This window comes from Cotesia glomerata, linkage group LG1 (genome assembly GCF_020080835.1).
Source record: "Cotesia glomerata isolate CgM1 linkage group LG1, MPM_Cglom_v2.3, whole genome shotgun sequence".
NCBI classification, from domain to species: domain Eukaryota; kingdom Metazoa; phylum Arthropoda; class Insecta; order Hymenoptera; family Braconidae; genus Cotesia; species Cotesia glomerata.
Genome location: NC_058158.1, coordinates 11,517,623 through 11,533,079, shown reverse-complemented (window position 1 = coordinate 11,533,079; position 15,457 = coordinate 11,517,623). Strand labels below are relative to the sequence as shown.

The 15,457-nt window shown below is 37.1% G+C and overlaps 2 protein-coding genes across 2 annotated transcripts; one reads left to right on the top strand and one right to left on the bottom strand.

Annotated features, from left to right (window-relative positions):
* The first annotated feature begins 202 nt into the window (after nt 1-202).
* On the top strand, nt 203-15,399 carry LOC123274218 (CAD protein). Its single transcript, XM_044741768.1, has 10 exons — nt 203-471; nt 1,953-2,091; nt 2,167-3,815; nt 3,886-5,984; nt 6,059-6,163; nt 10,142-10,390; nt 11,038-11,788; nt 12,362-12,477; nt 12,910-14,211; nt 14,786-15,399. The coding sequence occupies exons 1-10, from the start codon at nt 348-350 to the stop codon at nt 14,981-14,983; spliced, it is 6,732 nt and encodes a 2,243-aa protein (XP_044597703.1). The 5' UTR covers nt 203-347; the 3' UTR covers nt 14,984-15,399.
* LOC123274225 lies at nt 6,119-9,720 on the bottom strand. Its single transcript, XM_044741777.1, has 4 exons — nt 9,076-9,720; nt 8,649-8,947; nt 6,912-8,539; nt 6,119-6,851 (listed from the first exon to the last, which is right to left on the bottom strand). The coding sequence occupies exons 1-4, from the start codon at nt 9,300-9,302 to the stop codon at nt 6,264-6,266; spliced, it is 2,742 nt and encodes a 913-aa protein (XP_044597712.1). The 5' UTR covers nt 9,303-9,720; the 3' UTR covers nt 6,119-6,263.
* Nucleotides 15,400-15,457: the final 58 nt, after the last annotated feature.

Here is a 15,457-nt window from a genome sequence, read left to right as displayed (position 1 = left end):
AAAACCGTTCTATGAAAATTTTAAAGTTTTTTAGCAATAATAAATTTTAAATTTATTTGAAAATTAAAAAAATTTAATTTCTGCTAATACTATACTCAAAATTTATTTTTTTCCTAAAATTAAAATTAAAAAATTACCGCGTTTTGCTTGCCAAGGTTAGCGTAGAGGGCAGTACTTACGCGTATGCGTAGAATAGCAAGTAGAAGGGGAGATACCGGTCTACATTTATATACACTTAAAACCCTACGTTTTAACTGGAAAAGCATGTTTTCAAATCTCGCCATAATACAGTCAACACAGTTCAACAATCAGCAATAATTTCACGAGTTTACAAATACGAGTAAACAATGCCGTCAGTGTCGCAAGTAATTTCGATAAACGGTGAACACAATTGTTTTTTACTCCTAGAAGATGGAACGTTTTTTCCCGGCAGGAGTTTTGGAGCACACGTGCCTGTTGATGGCGAAGTTGGTGAGTATAACAATTAAATTGCGTTCTAAGCACGTGGCCGTAATTAATAGTGATTATTACTACTTGTTGACTTTATTGCGTTGCTTGCTTTATTACTTGTCAAGAATTTTTGATGAATTTGTATTTATGGATTTTATTTTCATTAGGCTGATAATCCGAAGATCTTATCAAGATATACATGGTGATCTGCAAGTGTGATACAATTTTTAACGTAAATAATATTCACGTGGAGACCAGAAGGTCGATTTTATCTTTCTAAACTCATATGAAAATATTTTCTTTTATAAGTTGAAGATATTATTTTTCATAAATGTTTTTTTTTATCAAAACTGCAATTAAGCGGAGTTAAGCGGATGATCATATTTCTATACAAACAAAAATTTTAACGCCAAGCAATTTATGAGTATCAAAATAAATATTAATTTCATATGATACTGAATTTAACAGACATCTAAAAATATTTTGTAACAATTAAATTATAATGAAAAAAATTCCACATGTAAAAATTATAAGTGCGAATTTTTTTAAATATTTTTTTTATAATAATTGATTTATTATAAAAATTCCAAAAATTGTCAGATGTCTGCTAATTTTATTTATTTATTTATTTGTAAAGAAACGCCCTCGGCAATTTACAAGAATATGTTACATTTTCATGTGTAGAATGTTTAGTAATGTTTATATACAATAAATAACATCTGTAAAGAGAAGATAGATTTAAGGTTTAAGAGATTTTAGGGAAGAGAAAAACAAAAAGAAAAAAAATTTTTTAGTAACTGATAATTGATAATCATTAATTGATAGTTTATAATCACTATTTGTATACCTGGAATGTCATTATTTCAGAATCACCCGGTTTGCTTCACTTTTTATTTTATCTGCTGGTCTTCCAAAAATGTCAATATCAATAGCATATTTTTGTTGATGACTTTGCCTATTCTGTTTATCATAATTCTAATATTATTATTTTCACATGACATCAAACATAAAATGTTAGAAAATTTATCCTTATGCAAAACTATTGCAAATTTCGCAATATATCAATTCATTGAAAATTTATGAGGTTCAATAAAATTGTTAAAAATTTTAGACATTTTAAAATTATTAATTTGAAAATATAAAAAAAAAATTTTATTCATAAATAATTTTAAATCAAAACTGCAGTTACGCAGAATTAAGCAAATTATTATCATATTTCTATCCAAACAAAAAGTTTTAACACCAAGCAATTTATAAATATATATAAATAAATATTTTTTTCTTATAATATCAAACATAAAATTTTAGATAATTTATTTTTGAGCAAAACTATTCCAAATTTCGCAATATGTCTATCTTTTGAAAAGTTAAGAGGTTCAATAAAATTATTAAAAATTTTATAGATCTTTTAAAATTATACATCAAAAAATAAAAAAAAAATTGTTTGACTGCGTAGTATCATATTTAGTTAAAATTTCTAAAATACCAAATATTTTTTTCAGTATTTCAAACTGGAATGGTTGGATACCCCGAATCATTGACAGATCCATCATACCACGCACAAATATTAGTATTGACTTATCCGCTGATTGGTAATTATGGAGTGCCAGGAGACGAAAAAGACGAGCATGGGCTTCCTTAGTAAGTAATTACATCAATAATTTCATTGGCCTCAATTGATCAAAATAAGTAGTCATTTAATGGATTTATTTATAGCTGGTTTGAGTCGAACAAAATATGGGCAGCGGGGCTCATCGTCGGAGAAATTTGTAACACGCCAAGTCATTGGCGTCAGACTAAAACTCTGTCCCAGTGGATGGTGGAGCAGAATATTCCAGGAATCAGTGACATAGACACCCGAGCATTGACCAAAGTTATCCGCGAAAAGGGCAGTATTTTAGGGAAAATAGTCCATGCGCAGCCACCGGTGAGCATCACGGAAATCCCGTCAATATCAAACCCCAATGATAGGAACCTCGTAGCTGAGGTGTCATGCAAATCTCCGATAACTTTTAATCCTCAAGGTACTCCTAAGATCTGCGTCGTCGACTGCGGGCTCAAGTTTAACCAGATTCGATGCTTTTTGAATCGAGGAGCTCGCGTTGATGTCGTGCCATGGGATTACGATCTATCGAAGGTAACTTTCGATGGATTATTCCTCAGCAACGGACCTGGCGATCCCGCAGTGTGTCAAGCGACCGTCGCCAATATTCGCAAAGTATTAGGCAAAAAAATTCCCATTTTCGGCATCTGTATGGGTCATCAATTGTTGTCCCTGGCTGCCGGCTGCAAAAGCTACAAAATGACCTACGGAAACCGAGGACACAACCAGCCGGCTCTTCATCTGGCAACCGGACGTTGCTACATGACCTCGCAAAACCACGGATTCGCTATCGATGCAAAAGAACTGCCCGAGGGATGGGAACCGCTTTTCACCAACGCCAACGACGACAGCAACGAAGGAATTGTCCATACAAGTCTGCCGTATTTTTCAGTTCAGTTTCATCCTGAACACACTGCTGGACCCCAAGATCTCGAGTGTCTGTTTGACGTCTTCCTCGAGGCCACTAGGTTCCAAATGAAAAACACCTCTACGGAATTTAATGTCAAAGATAAATTGACAGAGAAGCTCGTCTACAAGCCAGCTAGCGAAGAAGCACATACCAGACCGAAGAAAGTATTGATTCTAGGGTCTGGAGGTCTCAGCATCGGGCAGGCCGGAGAGTTTGATTACTCAGGATCCCAGGCTATCAAAGCACTGCGCGAAGAGTCTATACAAACACTTTTAATTAATCCCAACATCGCAACTGTACAAACATCCAAGGGAATGGCTGACAAAGTTTATTTCTTGCCAATTACTCCGGAGTATGTTGAACAAGTAATAAGATCCGAGAGACCCGACGGTGTATTGTTGACTTTCGGTGGACAAACTGCCTTGAATTGCGGTGTTGAACTTGAAAAGTCTGGAGTATTCAAAAATTACGGTGTTAAAATTCTTGGAACACCTATTCAGTCCATCATCGATACTGAGGACCGTAAAATATTCAGTGAGAAAATAAACGCCATTCAGGAACGGGTCGCTCCTAGTGCTGCTGTTTATTCTATTCAGGAAGCTCTAGAGGCTGCTGAAAAACTGGGTTATCCAGTAATGGCTCGCGCTGCTTTTTCCCTCGGAGGTCTTGGTTCTGGATTTGCGAATAATAAAGACGAGCTACGAGTTCTCGCTCAACAAGCTCTGGCTCACTCGAGTCAGTTAATCATTGACAAGTCTCTGAAAGGATGGAAGGAAGTCGAGTATGAAGTTGTAAGAGATGCTTATGACAACTGTATCACAGTTTGCAATATGGAGAACGTTGATCCTTTAGGTATTTATTAATTTTTTATTTATTTTTATTTCTAATTGTACATTTTATTTATTACTTATTTTATTTACAGGTATTCACACCGGTGAGTCGATCGTCGTAGCGCCGAGTCAAACTCTGTCAAACCGAGAGTACAACATGCTGAGAACTGTCGCGATAAAAGTAATCCGACACTTTGGAATTGTGGGTGAATGCAACATCCAGTACGCACTCAATCCTTTTTCTGAAGAGCACTACATTATTGAAGTAAACGCGAGATTGTCTAGAAGTTCCGCTTTAGCCAGCAAAGCCACTGGGTACCCGCTCGCTTATGTTGCCGCTAAATTATCTCTAGGAATTCCCTTGCCAAAGATCAAAAACTCAGTCACCAGCAAAACTACCGCTTGCTTTGAGCCCAGCTTGGATTATTGCGTCGTGAAAATTCCACGATGGGACTTGAATAAATTTCAGCGAGTCAGCACAAAAATTGGAAGCTCCATGAAAAGTGTAGGCGAGGTAATGGCAATCGGTCGCAAGTTTGAAGAAGCTTTCCAGAAGGCTCTTCGTATGGTGGACGAAAACGTTACCGGATTCGATCCCTACATCAGATCGCTAAATGACGACGAGCTGGAAAAACCGACTGACAAACGAATGTTCGTGCTAGCAGCGTCCATAAAAGCTGGATACTCTATTGACCGACTCTATGAGTTGACGAAAATCGACCGCTGGTTCCTCACAAAAATGAAGAACATTATTTCCTGCTACGAATTGCTCGAAGGACTCGATCAAGGTCTGATGTCTCACGCAGTTTTGCTAGGAGCTAAACAAATAGGTTTTTCTGACAAGCAAATCGCTGCTGCTATCAAGAGTACAGAGTTGGTAGTTCGCAAGCAGAGAAAAGAGAGTAACATTCGCCCGTTTGTCAAACAAATAGACACTGTGGCTGCTGAATGGCCCGCGACGACTAATTACTTGTACCTTACTTACAATGGGTCAACTCATGACGTAGATTTCCCAACCGGGTACACTATGGTGATTGGTTCTGGAGTCTACCGAATTGGAAGCTCTGTAGAGTTTGACTGGTGTGCTGTAAGCTGTCTCCAGGAGCTCAGAAACCTAGGACGTAAGACAATCATGGTGAACTACAATCCAGAAACCGTGAGTACAGATTACGACATGTCGGACCGACTTTACTTTGAAGAAATATCATTTGAAATTGTTATGGACATTTATGACCACGAAAATCCGGAAGGAGTAATTTTGTCGATGGGAGGCCAGCTGCCGAATAATATTGCGATGGATTTGCACCGTCAACAGGCGCGAATTTTAGGTACGTCTCCGGAGTCAGTAGACGGAGCGGAAAATCGATTCAAATTCTCGCGAATGCTGGATCGCATTGGAATTTCGCAGCCTCGGTGGAAAGAACTGACCAACTTGCAGTCGGCCATTGACTTCTGCGAGGAAGTGGGGTATCCTTGTCTCGTTAGACCCTCGTACGTGCTAAGTGGGGCGGCTATGAATGTAGCTCATTCGCACCAAGACCTCGAATCGTATTTGAAAAATGCGAGCGATGTCAGCAAAGAACATCCGGTTGTCATTTCTAAATTTATACTCGAAGCTAAAGAAATAGACGTCGATGCGGTTGCTTATGAAGGAGTTATTCTCTGCATGGCTGTGTCAGAGCACGTCGAGAATGCTGGCGTGCACTCCGGAGACGCCACACTGGTTACGCCGCCTCAGGATATAAATGCCGAAACGCTGGCGAAGATTAAAAAAATTTCCCGAGCTATCGCGGGTTCTCTTGAAGTCACTGGTCCCTTCAATATGCAGCTTATTGCTAAAGACAACAAGCTCAAAGTTATTGAATGTAATGTTAGAGTATCTAGATCATTCCCGTTTGTTTCCAAAACTCTGGATCACAATTTCGTCGCCATGGCTACGCGTTTGATCATCGGAGAAACTGTGGATCCTGTTGATGTACTAGCAGGCTGCGGAAAAGTCGGAGTTAAGGTACCACAGTTTTCTTTTTCGCGTCTTGCGGGAGCAGATGTTACTCTGGGTGTTGAGATGGCGTCGACTGGAGAAGTTGCTTGTTTTGGAGACAACAGGTACGAGGCTTATTTGAAGGGAATGATGAGTACTGGGTTCCATATACCGGAGAAAGGAATTCTTTTATCTATTGGCAGTTTTAAGGTAACTATTTTTAATTATATTCAAAAATATTTTTTTAGTATTTATTTATTAAAAATAATTTTTTTTTTTTTTAGCACAAAATGGAATTACTTCCATCAATTCGTAGTCTACATAAAATGGGATACAAATTATACGCTAGTATGGGAACAGCCGATTTTTACACTGAACATGGAGTTGATGTGAGTAAATAAATAAATATATTTAATTTAATTTAATATATAATTATAAAATATTATTTATACAGTAAGTATTATTCGAATTTTTTATTTTTAATTTAAATTAAATATACGTCGTTTCCTCTTTCGAGCTTTTGTCATCATCTTCCAACGAAACGATCCGCGACTTTTCTTTTTTCGTTGGATTCTCTATCGGCTGAAGCTCAACTGCTTCAGTAGACGAAGCCGAGGACGACTCTACCTCGTGAACCACCGCCATGGTGACACACTTCCGATGAACTGAAGGAGTATCGAGTTTAAAGGGACCCTTATTAATATTTTCAGCTTTAATTGGGGCTAAGTTGACAATTGTATGAGATTCAACTGAGGGCTGAAATCGCTCATTGAGCGAGGCCGAGAAAATCGGACGATCAGAATTACGCACCGGAGTCGCAGGAGGATCGCTCTGGGACTTGTTGTTTGCCGTGCGACGTTTCAGAGCATGCAGTTTGTCCAAGTATGCTTTTGCGTCGTCTTTGTAGTTGTCGTACTTTGATAAAATCACACAGAGTCGCTCCGAGTGTTCAATGTACACCGTTTTTTGCGAATGCGATTTATACTTGTGACAACACTCGGCAATTTTTATAAAATGTCTTATAAATAAGTCCAGCAGTAAACAAAGCCTATGCGATTGCATATCTGCACATTTTACCTAAAAAATTAATAAAATGATTAATTTTTCGCATTTAATGATTAAAAATTGACAACTTACCGTAATTTCTAAAATAATATCATAAGAAGTTTTTGCGTCAATAAGATTTTTACTGGTAACAGTTTTTCTAACATAACGTTTCTCTTTTTCTTTTTTGGCGCTGTCCCAAAATCCTCCGGTAGGCTCATAAATTTGTTCCAGCGTCTCAGAACTCTTCGATTGAGCCTTAACTGTTCTGTTTGGATACAGATGCGGGTTAATAAGCATCAGAATATCATCAGTGAGTATCCTGAGCAGCGTCGCGTAGTCTAGCTTTGGAAAAAAACTCCTGCTGTGTTTAATATTTTGCATCGCGTGAATAAAAAACATGACCGGGTTCTCCAAAATTCTTTTCAGCTGTTTTTGGGTTCTAAGCAGATATTTTTTAGCCGGAAATATATTCTTATCTTTAATAAAGTAGTCCGGCATTACAGGGTCATCCTGGCTAATAGAATCGTAGAGTTTTCCCAAGAAGGTCATCAAGCACTCGCCCATGCGATTGTCCATCCACTTGGAAGGTGTATCCAGCTCTTCAATCATCCAGAACATATGATGTCTCAAATGATTCGCTGTCAGGCCCACGAATGAGTCTACTGGACGGATAAAAGTTTTCTGAAGCACCAGGGCCATGAAATATACCCGAACCTGCGAATAAGTCATACAAGTCTCTAGATACCGTTCTGCTGCGGGAAAAGTCAGTTCCCACTCCAGATTTTTCGCATCGTTGTTTCCATTTTGCTCCGTGTAGCCTTCGGGAATGATGTAGCATCCAATTTCCTTGATTTTTTCAATTACATCGTAGTCAGGCCACGTGGTCCGCGGTCGGTCCAGCCATTCGTCCGCGATTTCCGGCCAGGGTGACCAGATACAAGGTATGATAGCAAACTGGTCATCCTTAGTTCCAATAATCTGCTCCAATGGTTCTATTTTATCTCGATAAATAATTGCTCCCAGTGGTTCTTCATCCTCATCCGCGTCAAACCCCATTAAATCAGACAACCCGTTGGTAAAAAATTTATAAAAGTGATCCATGAACTTGGAACTGTTCAAGTACCAGACATCGTACTTCCGACTGTGGATAATCCCTCTTATCTTCTTGTCCTTACTGTTAAGATTGTTTAGCACTCGCGGTTTCCGTGGATCGTAGATTTGAAAACACTCACGAGGTATTTCTGAGCTTGACACTGGTCCCTCTGAATCAGCAACTGGGTCTCCGACAGTAGAAACTGCATAACTGTCACTGTCGCTGTCAATCGCGTAATTACTGGACTTGTAACCAGAACTGGTGCTTTCTGCAGAACTAGTTCCATTGAAGACTTTAGTTCTTGTCTGCCTGACTCTTCCGCCTCCTCGCCCGTTAATTTGCTTTCTCTGCTGCTCCTTTTTAACTTTTGCGACATTTGGATTTAAATTGTTCCTCTCATCGTAGACACTATCTTCGTCATTGAGATTCAAAGACGAAGCGGTTAAGTTAGAGCTTCCGCTTCCATCAGATTTCTTATCGCGATCCGCAGACAGCGAGCTGTTATCTTTACTTGCTTTACTACCATTGTAATAACTATCACCGTCACCGTCACTGTACAGCACATTAACACTCTGTCGAGTTTTCCTCCTGGGATTAACTTCCAGTCGCTGCAGCAACGCATATCCTGGATTAAACATCAATTAAAAGCAATAAATATTTTATTCTTATCTAAAAAATTTTCTTATCTATTGAATGCTATTAGATACTTCCTGGGATTAATAACTTTAACTCACCTTTATGTTTGCTCGCCTTCAACTGCATACTGTAAGTTACTGTCTCGTTTACGCTGCAGTAAGGAGACGCGACACTCTGCTCCGAGACCTCGATGTTATCGTGGACGACGTAGACCCTGATCGGCTCGAGAGGCTCCACCGAGGGTATCATCGTCGGCCCGATATAAGTAAAGTCGACTTGGCGCGCCAAGTGCTCTTGAAGCACATCCGGAACAAGAACGTGCTTTTGTGGTGGCAAACAAGCGTTGAATTCTTCCTCCAACGGCGAACTCAGAGTTTGTCTGATACTCGCTATTTCTCTGACAAAGAAATAAATTTTATTGATAACTGATATGAAAATTGATCAAGTCACTGATTATCGTTGAAGAAAAATTATAAAAAAAATTTAATTATATTAATTCAATGAAATAGAAATATTGATACTTACTCGTCAAAATTTTCAAAGAACTGAATCGACATCATGAGATTGTTCAAAATAAACAACTCCGGATCTTGCTCAATAGTCCGTCGAAGAAGCTGGAGCTCGTGGTCTCCCATCCAGCTGTCGTTTTCAGTAAACAGCTGGTCTCTAGATCCGACGGAGGCTAATGTCAATCTGTCATCGTCTTCGGTCCGCTTCCCGGTCCTCTTAGATCGTGACTTTGAATTTCCCATTCCTGATTTCGACGGACCTTTGAGCGATTCTGGCTTGTTAGTCGCAATTTTGGCGTGTGGTTTTATCACTCAGTTCAAATTAAAAGTTTGATTAATAATTAAAAATAAATAAATAAATAGCTAAGCTGGTGTATTAATTGTTTGACGGTTATCCGATTAACTGGAAACTGTTCTTCATGTTTGTACACCCGTGTTAACGAACTGCGATCACACTGCCCGACTAGAGACTGAGCACTGTACGGTAGATTCACCGGCTTACCTTGCGATAAATATCTATCCACGTTATCGAAACGTACTCGGTCTTTTTAATGGACGTATCTATCGATAATTGATAATTATTTTGTCGAGTTAAAAATTCTGAGAAATCAGAAGCTTACTCATGAAAGAGAAAAAAAATTATAATAAATTATAGTAAGAAGATATATATTATATATATCTTTAATTTAATTATTTAATTAATTTTTTCACACTTCAGTGATGTCAATTGCTAAGACCTCAGTTATTCTTTAGATGACTGAACCACATTATTCTTTAGATGATAACCGAGATTTAAAAGCAAATAAAAAATGACTCAATGATCCCTTGGGTAAAATGATGAAAATAAATCATTGTTATATTAATTATCAAGTTGGATAAAAATAGTTTTATTGCTAGTTTAAATTATTAAACATTTTAAGGTTTTAAAATTATTCCAAGGAATGATAAGTCAAATTCTTGCCAAATCTAATCTCAGTTATCTCATGATTATACAATAAATATAATCATATGACTACTTATATTATTTATTATTAAACATACTGAGAACAATAGTACCAAATATTTTAATGTTTTAATTACAGGTTGAGCCGGTGCAATGGACTTTTGAGAATATTGATGTCAACGAAGACGCGAGTCCCAGCGAATTGCGTCATCTAGCCGATTTTCTTTCAAAAAAACATTTCGACCTGGTGATAAATCTGCCAATGCGTAATGGAGGTGCTCGCAGAGTCTCTAACTTTATGACTCATGGGTACAGAACACGAAGACTCGCTGTTGATTATTCAGTACCTCTGGTGACTGACGTCAAATGTGCTAAGCTTTTGGTTGACGTAAGTTTTTTTGATTAATTTAATTAAATTATTAATACTAGCAATCTTGTGGTGACTATGTGACTGCCGTGATTTATGAACTATAAATAAATAAAATTTTGCTTATTAAATAATGACTTTAGTTAAATTGCACTGTACTTTCTTAAATATTGACGTTTTTAAAGATATAAGCTCATCCCGATGTTACACTTATCAAGAGCTTTCATTTGAGTACTCACATGCATTTTGATATATTTTTTATATAAACATATATATAATATATATAAATATATGAAAAATTGATGTGGGTACTCAAATGAAAGGTCTCGATGAGTGTAATGTTGGGGTGAGCTTATATCTTTAAAAATTTCAATAGTTCACAAGATACAAGGTCATTTCTTAATTATGTATCTAGAAATAGAGTATTTTCGAATGTAGTCTAAATACTTATCATAATAAATTGACTATCGGTGAGGATGCTATGAAACTTTGAAAAGGCAAAAATTCAAATCAAGACCTTTGCAATGACACTAAATTTCACTAAAATTAAAAAACCGATTTTATCACATGACTATTCTGGACACAAAATTTTTCTTATTCTTTTAATAATATAGATGTAATAAATAATCCGATACTAATCTGTTACACCGATTGATTAATAATTTCAGGCTATCAGCAAGTTGGGAGGCAAAGCACCAAGAATGAAAACACACACAGATTGCTTATCATCAAGACGGATGATAAAACTCCCGGGTTTCATTGACATTCACGTGCACGCACGAGACCCAGGGGCTACCGAGAAAGAAGACTTTGCTTCATGCACAGCAGCAGCTTTAGCTGGTGGTATTACCATCATTTGCGCAATGCCCAACACTAACCCTGCTGTGGTAGATCACCAGTCGTTTGCAATTGCCAAAGAACGCGCGGCTTTGGGAGCAAGGTGCGATTACGCTTTATTTTTGGGAGCCTCTTCTGAAAATTACACCGTTAGCCCTGAAATAGCGCCCCTTGCGGCGGGGTTGAAAATGTACCTGAATGAGACCTTCACCACCCTGAAGCTTACAGACCTGAGCATTTGGGTGAAGCACTTTGAAAGCTGGCCAAAAAATTACCCTCTTTGTGTACATGCGGAAGGACAAACCACCGCTGCAGTTCTTCTTCTCGCTAGTCTTCACAACCGACCGGTTCATGTTTGTCACGTCGCTAGGAAGGAAGAGATTCAGATTATTCGCGCGGCCAAAGAAAAAGGCGTCGCTGTCACCTGTGAAGTTTGTCCGCATCATTTGTTCCTGACTACTGAAGACTTGGAGCGTATTGGTCACGCCAAAGGACAAGTCAGGCCTATGTTAAGAACTATTGAGGATCAACAGGCTCTTTGGGATAATATGAATATTATCGATTGCTTTGCAACTGATCATGGTAATTATTTTTAGTTTATTAAAAAAATTTAGTTATAAAAATTCATCATTAGGTTTAAAAATTTTTTTAATCTGATAAATTAAGTTGAAATAATTTTTTATATTACTAAAAATTGAAAGAAAATAATAGCTTTTAACTATTAAATAACAATCTTTAATATCTTATTTATTAAGACTTTATCAGGGTTTAAAAAATTAATATCTAATACACTTATTGTTCTAAAAAATGTAAATTTTTAATTATTAAACTGAATTTAATTTCATTATACAAATATTAAAAATATTAAAAAGTAAATATTTGGCAGGGTATTTATAAAAATCGATTAATTAAAAAAACAATTTAAACTTGAGTAATTTATTAAATGTTAGGATTTTAGATAGTATTGATTTATATATTTTAAAAAGTTATCTCAATAGTTTACGCGTTTAATCTATCAAAATTTTGCGATAGCGAATACTAACTTTTAACTATTATAAAAAATTAGTTTTACATTGTTAACTAATCTATTTAATTTAACGTAGCCAATAATCGAAGGAAATTATTCTAATAATTTAATAAAAACAAATTTTTCAGCTCCACATACAGTTGAAGAAAAAGAAAGTGAGAAACCACCACCAGGCTATCCAGGTCTTGAGACAATTTTACCTCTCCTCCTGAACGCTGTCAACGAGGGAAGACTCACGATGGAGGTAAAAAATATTCAAAGCATTTAAATAGATAAGCTAATAGATTAGGGAAGGAATCCCTCCGGCGATTCTTTATCAATAAAACGCGATCTTGAACTTAACAATAAAAATCATCGGTAATCTCGGGTGGTAATCTTCGACATTGAACACACCGACGTGGTTATGTTCACGTATAAAATCCTGTAATAAATTGAAAACAAAAAAAAAAACCATATTGAAGATTAGAAAACACTGTGGGGTATTTTATCATTTATTGTAAAAGAATTGAACGTTGTTCAGCGATAAGTCACCGAGATAAGCGATCGCTCCACTTAACAATGATTCCTAGATAAAGAGTGTAGTGGTTTCATAAAACCACCTCTCTTTTTCGTCTAGGTAACTCTTTATTTCTCACTATCTAAAGATTTAATAAAATATTTATCTTTTTAATTGCAGGATCTTATCGACAAATTTTACCGCAATCCCAAAAAAATATTCAACATTCCCGACCAGCCAAATACTTATGTAGAGGTTGATCTCGACGAGGAATGGATCGTTCCGACCGCGATGCCATTTACCAAGTCCAAGTGGACGCCGTTCGCCGGAATGAAATTGCGTGGACGTGTCCACAGAGTCGTTTTGAGAGGAGAAGTCGCCTACGTCGAAGGACAGATTCTGGTCAATCCAGGCTTTGGACAAGATATACGCGAAGTCCAAAGACTCGCCAAGAGTCAAACCCATCCTCAAGCACCCACAGTTGAAGTTACAAGCCGACCAAACTCCGTGCTCGAACGTCTTTTATCTCCCAACTACGAAAAACTCAACGGAGTTCAAGAGATCTCAGTTGAAACCAACGATTTCTCTCACTTATTCCAGTCAGGAAAAGGAAACGTCTACTTGACATCTGAAGTTGAAGCGCGAGATTCTGTGAAACCCACCCAGCGGTGTATATCACCATTGCTGACAACAGTCTCCAAAGACCAGCGTATTTTCAATCAACTGCCCCCGACAGTTCATCTACAGAACAGCCACGGACTCGCCGGGCAACACATTCTCACTGCCGACATGTTTTCTAAAGAACAGCTCAATGATATATTCAACACTGCCCAGACTCTCCGCATAGCTGTTATGAAAGAACGCTCGCTGGACCATTTCCTCAGGGGAAAAATTCTGGCATCAATATTTTACGAAGTGAGCACGAGGACATCTTGTAGTTTTTCAGCAGCGATGTTGCGTCTCGGTGGACGCGTTATCCATATGGATGGCACAACTTCTTCGGTGAAAAAAGGAGAAACTCTCGAAGACACAGTCGCCGTGATGGCTGGTTATACAGATGCCGTCGTCCTACGTCACCCTGAGCCGAGTGCTGTCGCTCGCGCTGCTCAGCATTGCCGTAAGCCCATGATAAACGCTGGGGACGGTGTTGGTGAGCATCCTACACAGGCTTTACTTGACATATTCACAATCCGCGAGGAAATAGGTACTGTCAATGGTCTCACTATTACTATGGTCGGCGACTTGAAGCACGGGAGAACTGTGCATTCTCTTGCAAGATTACTCACGCTGTACAATGTGAATCTGAGGTACGTCAGTCCACCCGGGCTAGGAATGCCGGAACACGTAGTGAGCTACGTCGCTCAGCGAGGAATTCCTCAGGAGAAATTCGCGAGTCTTGAAGAAGTTCTTCCTGATACTGATGTTCTTTATATGACGCGAATCCAGCGCGAACGTTTCCTTTCACAAGATGAATATAATCAGGTAATTAGTTTGTATTTTTGGTAAATATTTACAAGTGGGGGGTCAGCCATTTTAATGTTCATTTTTTTCAATGAAATTCCCATTTGACTTTTTTGACATATTTATTTTTGAAAAATACATAAAAAAAATGAATAATTTAAACAAAAAAGGTGATTATCACAATTTTAACAAATTTTTAAAAAAAATTTATAAATTTTTTAGAAAATTGTGATATTCAACTTTTTTTTTTTTAATTGTTCGTTTTTTTTTTTTATGTATTTTTCAAAAAAAAAAAATGTTTATATAAAAAAGATAAAATAGAAATTTTATCCAAACACATAAGAGCCAAAATTTTTTCCAACTTTTGAAGGCAAAAAAGCTATCGAAATCTTTATTTTTTTTTTTCACGACATTTTTTATCATAAATGCGCCGTAAAAACAAGCAGAATAAAAAAAAATTTGAAAATGTTAATTTTTCACCAAGTTATGGCCCAAAATGGGGTTTAACCCCACTTGTAAATAATTACCATATTTTTTTTGATATTTATTATAATGATGATGAATGAATGATTAACCATTGTAAAAATTATTACAGGTTTGTGGACACTTTGTCGTAACGCCCCAGGTGATGACTCGCGCTAAGAAGAAGATGGTCGTGATGCACCCACTGCCCCGAAACTTTGAAATCAGCCCGGAATTCGACACCGATCCGCGAGCTGCTTACTTTAGGCAAGCTGAGTGCGGTGTTTACGTCCGCATGGCACTACTGGCGATGGTTTTCGGTCGCTGTTAATCGTTTGAGATTCTAAACATTCGATAGAATTTGCTCAACGCGACCTTGTATTTTTAAACAACAAACGTCCTCGATGAAATCCATATTCTCATACACGCAAATTTTTTTTTAATCAATTGACTAAGCGCAAAGATATTTTTGTATAAAACTTATAACATTTGCACGCAAAAAATTATAATCATTGTTTTCTATATTTGAACTATTTTTTATATAATTGTTACATGTAATACATAAAAAATAATCATGGCTTCGGAGTGCGGGACTTCCAAGTAATACTTTATACACAATGTTATACACAAATAATGTTTTTTATCATAAATATTTATATGATTAATAGAATTATAAATATAATACGGCTATACAATACAAAATTCTAAATCTATTATACAATTTTAAGTAGGACGAATCGTGTAAATCCGAGTATACAAAATTACTTTGGTATTAATATTACTGCATATTTTTTTTTTATAATAC

Coding starts and splice junctions, on each gene's coding strand:
- LOC123274218 (XM_044741768.1), top strand. CDS start 348: ATGCCGTCAGTGTCGCAAGTAATTTCGATAAACGGTGAACACAATTGT. Junction 3,816..3,885: donor GGAGAACGTTGATCCTTTAG/GTATTTATTAAT, acceptor TTTTATTTACAG/GTATTCACACCGGTGAGTCG. Junction 14,212..14,785: donor CACAAGATGAATATAATCAG/GTAATTAGTTTG, acceptor AAATTATTACAG/GTTTGTGGACACTTTGTCGT.
- LOC123274225 (XM_044741777.1), bottom strand. CDS start 9,302: ATGGGAAATTCAAAGTCACGATCTAAGAGGACCGGGAAGCGGACCGAA. Junction 8,948..9,075: donor TTCTTTGAAAATTTTGACGA/GTAAGTATCAAT, acceptor TTTCTTTGTCAG/AGAAATAGCGAGTATCAGAC. Junction 6,852..6,911: donor ATATTATTTTAGAAATTACG/GTAAGTTGTCAA, acceptor TTAATTTTTTAG/GTAAAATGTGCAGATATGCA.